General features: G+C 39.5%; 1 protein-coding gene across 1 annotated transcript; it reads left to right on the top strand.

Moving 5' to 3' along the window:
* The first annotated feature begins 243 nt into the window (after nt 1-243).
* LOC145548799 (uncharacterized) lies at nt 244-3488 on the top strand. The gene is given in 6 exon segments (XM_081599772.1): nt 244-1458; nt 1521-1568; nt 1570-1794; nt 2603-3035; nt 3038-3201; nt 3203-3488. Coding segments are annotated over 6 exon segments (1428 nt in total). The 5' UTR covers nt 244-1029; the 3' UTR covers nt 3332-3488.
* The last annotated feature ends 2512 nt before the right edge of the window (nt 3489-6000 follow it).

Below are 6000 nucleotides of genomic sequence, written 5' to 3'. Positions count from 1 at the left end.
GTATGTTAGAGGTGGTGTTTGTTGTGCAGGACAAAGATACATTTTTAATTTTTACTTAGAATTTTCCTGTTTTCCTTCAGTATCCTTATAGGGGCTCATAAGATTTGTATTTAACATACATGTATAGTAAAAATGTACAACTAATATGTGTTATTTTGGATACGTTTCTCGTTAGGTAGCCAAATCGGTGAGAAGGGCAATGTGACAATGACGATGTGTGGAAATGACAGTGGGACCCAAAATCAAGCAGAGAGTAGTACAGGAGAAGAACATTCTGTTTACTACGCAGGAAAAAATACCGTGCAGGACAGTGAACAGACATTGGATTCAGCTAAATTCCATGTAAAACAACCACAGTCAGAACAGCAGACAGGATGTAATGATGAAAATGACGATATAACAGAGGATGCAAAAGGTACAAAATCAAAGAAGAAACCTATCAAAAGAAAAAAAAAGGACAGGTCAGGCAATTGTTCATCCCCATGAATGTTTGGGCAGAGTAGGACAGCCCAAGATGCGTACTCTGACGACAGGACAAAATACCACTGAGGACAGGGAGCCGTCACAGGACAAAGTAGAAGTCAATTAAAAAAACTGCCAGATTCATTACAACAAACAGGACATGAGGACAGAACAGAGGCTCAGAATGAGGAATCAACACAGGAAACAACAGAGGCTCAGAATGAGGAAACATCAGAAGATGGAAATGATTACCAGAAACGTGCTAAGTCTAGAAGAAATCCAAAAAAGACAATGGACAAAAAGAACAACATAAACACATCAAAAGTGATGACAGAGAATGCAAGGCAGGCCCCCATAAGTTTAAAATAAAGATAAGAGTTGAAAAAAATCAAACCCAAACATCGCCAGTCAATTACGCCACCCTTGGACTGAGATATTATATGGTCAATTCAACAAAATAAATCCATGTTGTACACTTTCCTTTAAATATCAACATGTGAAACTCAGCAGCAGCCGTAAAAAAAAATGTAAATGCTTTATTGCTCGTGCCTAATGTACCTTTAATGGATGCAATGCAATAAATTACATTTTCTTTTTAGAAAGAACATTCCTAAACCATTTGACAGAGAAATCTCTTTTATTATGAAACGGCTTGGTTCGGTGACACACCATAAAAAAGAACGGAGATTCAGACCAGCAAAATACTTAAAAAGAGGTAAGATAGCCAAAGCTGTAGCAGATGGAGTCAGTCAATACTACTATTCAATGTTGAGGCAGACACCAATCCAAGAAATCACAGCTGGGAACATTACGAAAAGCCTCACTAAAGATGTGTTAAGAAAAATTTCATCAGAATTAAAGAAGAGTACAAGACTCCACGACGACATAAAACCTGAACTCGTGTTAACACAAAAACTGATTAAAGAAACAAGCATTAATTCAAACTCCAATATTTCCAACAACTTCACATTGACCCTTTTGCAGAGCATTTACAAACAGACACTGGATTACAGATTATGGCCCAACATCTAAGAAATTCATCACCTGTTACCCTCCAGTGGCATCAAGGGATACAACACTCCCTTGATGCCACAGGGAGTGTTGTACAAAAAAATACCTGGTCAGGAAAAAAAAATTCTGTATTACGCTATGGTTTTGCCAGGGATGGGCAAGGACAAACCTGCTTTGCCCATAACTGAGCTATTGACCAACAGCCATACCGTTCCTTCCATTTCACACTGGTTGCTGGAATTCAACAGAAAACTGACCCACACTACCAACATCAAAATAGCACAGATAGAAACCGACTACAGCTGGGCTCTCATTAATAGTGTGCTGTGATGGATTCACCCCCTCCCTAACAGGTGCTGTTTTTTGTGTACTTTATATATTTTAATTTATTTGGGTAAATGTATTGTGTTTGGGGAAGTAATATGATTTATTTACTTGTTTTAATCATCTTCTCATCTCTTTGAGCTCACCTGGTCATGTGTTGCCATGGAAGCGCCCATGAGCAGTGCTGACAAGGACCTGGTGTTTCCAATCAGCCTAATTGGGAAAATCCATTGTCAGAGAGGGAGAAGTTTTGGATTTTGTTTGGGCCCAGATTGTTTTGTTTGAGTTAATTGTGACTGTGTAGAGATTCTTTAGGAATAGTTTAGTATAGATGTTTGTTCTTTCTTTCTGGAAATGTGAATGTCTCCACCCCTCTAATTAGTCCTGGTGGAAGCCAATCCCTTAAAATCCAGGTGGTTCAGATGAGAGGGAGATTCTCCTCCTCCTTGTTTTGACTGACGTGATATGCTGTAAACCAGGGGTGTCAAACTCCAGTCCTCGAGGGCCGGTGTCCTGCAACTTTTAGAAGTGCCTCTGCTGCACCACACCTGAACAGAATAATTAAGTCATTAGCAAGGCTCTGGAGAACTGAGGAGGTAATTAAGCCATTTGATTCAGGTGTTTTGTACCTGTGGCACATCTAAAAACTGCAGGACAGCGGCCCTTCAGGACTGGAGTTTGACACTCCTGCTAAACTGAACTGAAGTGTGTGAAACTGAAGATAAAAGAAAAACTATTGAGAGCTCTAAAAAACTGCTGGTTCCAGTCTAGTTTCTTTTTGATTGCAAACTAACATGTGATAACTTTTAACAAGGAGGATATTTCACAGTACCTAGATAGAGCGTTTGAGATTGTGCATGAACATAATGTTGGAACGAAAAACTTCACAGTATTGCACCTGTGCTCTGCCCATATTATGAAGGCTGTTACACAAGCTTTTGGGAAAAAGACCAGTGTGTGTGTACTATTTGATGCAAAACATTGCACCCCCTTAGTACAAACAAGTCAAGCATACCTCAACAGCTGTATCTCCAAAAACAAGTCAGAGAAAGATGAAGATGGGCAGCATACAGCAGAAGCACAACATGGCAAAAGTGAGAAAAGCAACAGCATTATTGCTAACTCACCATTTACAAAGACTTTCCAGGTTTCACGGGATCAAGCTCAGGTTGACATTTTGTCCAAGGAATCAGAGATCACAGAAAATCATTACTGCTGTCCTGGGATAGTTGATGTGCTTTGAAGAACTACATGGGAATCATCCCACTGTGGGGCGGTATGTTACTTGGCGACTTACCACGGTACAAAACACCAGCATTTTCTGCAACAAATAAAACAAGTAAATCAAGAGAAACAAACTGCCATGCGGAGCTGTGGTTTGGCTTAGTAAGAAAGAACATCTTGGCAAAAAAAAAAGAATCTCAGACCAGCAGACTTGATCACAAAATTGTATGCATCTTTACAAGGTCAGTATGTTGAACATGTGATGCAGCTTGGTCTTCCAGACAAACTTCTGGACCAAACCGGCAGATGATCCCGAAGAAAAATGGAACAAGAGGGAAAGTTCTGCTGGTCAGACAAAGACCAAATCAATCTCCCGAAGACATTACCCAATCCCAAAACTTCCAAAGGCACCAAAAAAACAAATCACCAAAGCTGCTGATGATGATAATAATAAAGATTCACAGGTAATCTTTATTTCAGTTCCACACAAAGAATTAGTTTATTGTTGTTTTTTTATGAAATTATCTAATAAAATTTTTTTGTAATATTAATTTCTGAAATTTAATTAGAAACAAGTAGTAACCAGCATTTCAACATTTCATAATGTGGTTATGGAAAACAAATGTCTGTGGCTCATCTATAGAGAGCAGGATAATTATTTCAGTGATTCTGACTCAACAGGTCACATGACCTGGAAGCTATCGAAGAAAAAAGTCCTGAACTTAACATTTCTCTCCGTGTAAGGTAACTTGGCAATCTCATGTACACCTTGTGCCTCTGTTGATGTCTGAGGAGTGTGGAACAGATATAGTTTGGGGGGATCCAGTCTCTCTCTGTGTGCCATTTTGGGCTTAGCTGTTATTGTCCATTTCTTTTGTCATGGCTTTTCCATACTGTTCACGTGCAGCCTTGTGACAGGCGAGTGGATCTGCTGACAAAGAGAAGCCTTCAAAACTAATATCTGAATGTTTTTGAACATACTCTTGTCGTACGCTGTTCTGGGCTGGCAGGCGGTCCCACTAATGGATAGTCCTGTTCAATCTTCAAGAGAGCCTCCTCTTCTTCATAAACTGCAACTTCTGCTTCTGCAGCTGCAACAGCCTTCTGAGAACTTAAAATATGCAAATTAGCTTCAGGTTCAGTGTTCTGCTTCATTATGGTTGCTTTTTTTTCTGAAAACGCGAGCTGAGCACGTGCTTTTAATGCCGCAGAACTTGTGGACGAACGTTTGGATGTGCGTGAGCGTGTAGACTTGGAACTTGTGTCTGTTTTGTTTGCTTTATCCTTGTTCTCCATGTCATTTGCTTTACCTGACCGCAGGCTCATGATTGACTTGCTGAACATTTCCTTGTGGTTGTGGTCCGCTGCGCTGATGTTCTTTACTGTGCTGTCCTGAATTTTCGATCTTTTCAGCCGCTAGACAACCAGACAACGACGCTTCAATAACCAAACTTCTTTCTTTTTTAGTCGTTTATTGAAGAGTGGCCTCTGACCACTACCATCACTTTGGCCATCGTAAACTGCAACATACAAGGCTTAATATTAGGTAACATAGCAAAATAGCCATTCTTACTGCGAGCTAAAAGAAAAAAATATTTTCCTAAATGACTAAAGCATACAAATTACTCACACCAGCGTTACATAAAACAAAGAGACAGATATAATTTTCACAATTAACCAATACTTACGAACAAATCTTGTCTGAAACACGACGAATAAAGACAATAATCAACTACTCCACGAGCTGTTCGGTGTTGCGTTCCACCATCTTGGATCTTTTTTTTTTCTTTTTAGTCACAAAAACATAACAAAAATATCCACCAGGGGGTGCTCTAGTGCGGTTTTCAAAACCTTGCTGGTTCAGCTTAACTAATAGATGATATTGTGTCTCGTAAAAGCATGAATAAACACTGACAATTATTTAGTTGGTTACAATTCAAGGTATTTATTAACATTCGTTTGACAGGAGTGTTTGGTTTGGTAATTTGTTGACAGTCCCTAAGTGAACCTTCGGGCGCTTGGGCCGGTGTTCTGGGCATAACACCGGGACAGGCAATGTGCAAAAGACCCACTGTGGCTGCATCATCGGTGCCGGCGAAGCGAGCCAGACGGACCGATGCAGGGAGGTTGTCCACGAGTAAATCACCTCACTTCTGAGCTGCTCTCATGATGAGGGAGCTTGGACGCACTCTCTCCACGCTGGTTCACGCTCATCGCCAGGTCTGGTTGGCTCAGTCGCCACTTACTGAGCCTTGTAGGAGAACCATCCGGGCCCTGCCTGAAGTTCCGGGGGAACTTTTCGGCTCTGCAGCACTGGACGCCTTGGATCGTACAGCTCAGGCCTCTCTGAAGAGCCAGAAACTGAATCTCCTCTTAATATTCTACATTTTGCCTTTATTATGAGTTTGTTTGTATGTGAAATGGATAAAAATCTTCTACACAAACACTGTCTGTCGGACTTTCAAGGACACATCTAGGAGCTACCTGGAATACAGATACCTAACAGAAAACATGAATGCCACCTTATAACATTTCCAATCATATTTAGTTGATTTGCACAAAGAAAGTTGCTGAAGCATTTTTAGGAAAGAAATTATGTTTTTTATTTATCATATAGACGGCTTTAATAAGTACTTCATCTAATGTAAATATGCTGAACATTTCCTAAACTGCAAGAAGAAAAAATAAAAACATTTAGCGTATATGGTATTCAAAATTGTAAATTCAGAAGATGAAGATTTCTAAGGGATTGAAAAAAGTTATTAAAATAGTCTTTAATTTACCTTTATTGTAGTGTTAAGAAAATATATTTAAAATAAGCTAGTTTTGAAATTTAACATGACTTGATTGAAATAGCCTAACTATAGTTTTAAAATGTATAACTTATTCTGGCCTATTGACCTTTATTTTACCTGTAGTTAAGGCAGATTGTTTGCCAAGATTTCTGATCTGCCCTTTGTCTGTCTGGAAAACAATCAG

Source organism: Poecilia reticulata, chromosome 2 (assembly GCF_904066995.2).
Source record: "Poecilia reticulata chromosome 2, P_reticulata-male-v2, whole genome shotgun sequence".
Taxonomy (NCBI): domain Eukaryota; kingdom Metazoa; phylum Chordata; class Actinopteri; order Cyprinodontiformes; family Poeciliidae; genus Poecilia; species Poecilia reticulata.
The sequence above is the reverse complement of the archived record's forward strand: the minus strand, read 5'-3'. Positions and strand labels throughout refer to the sequence as shown.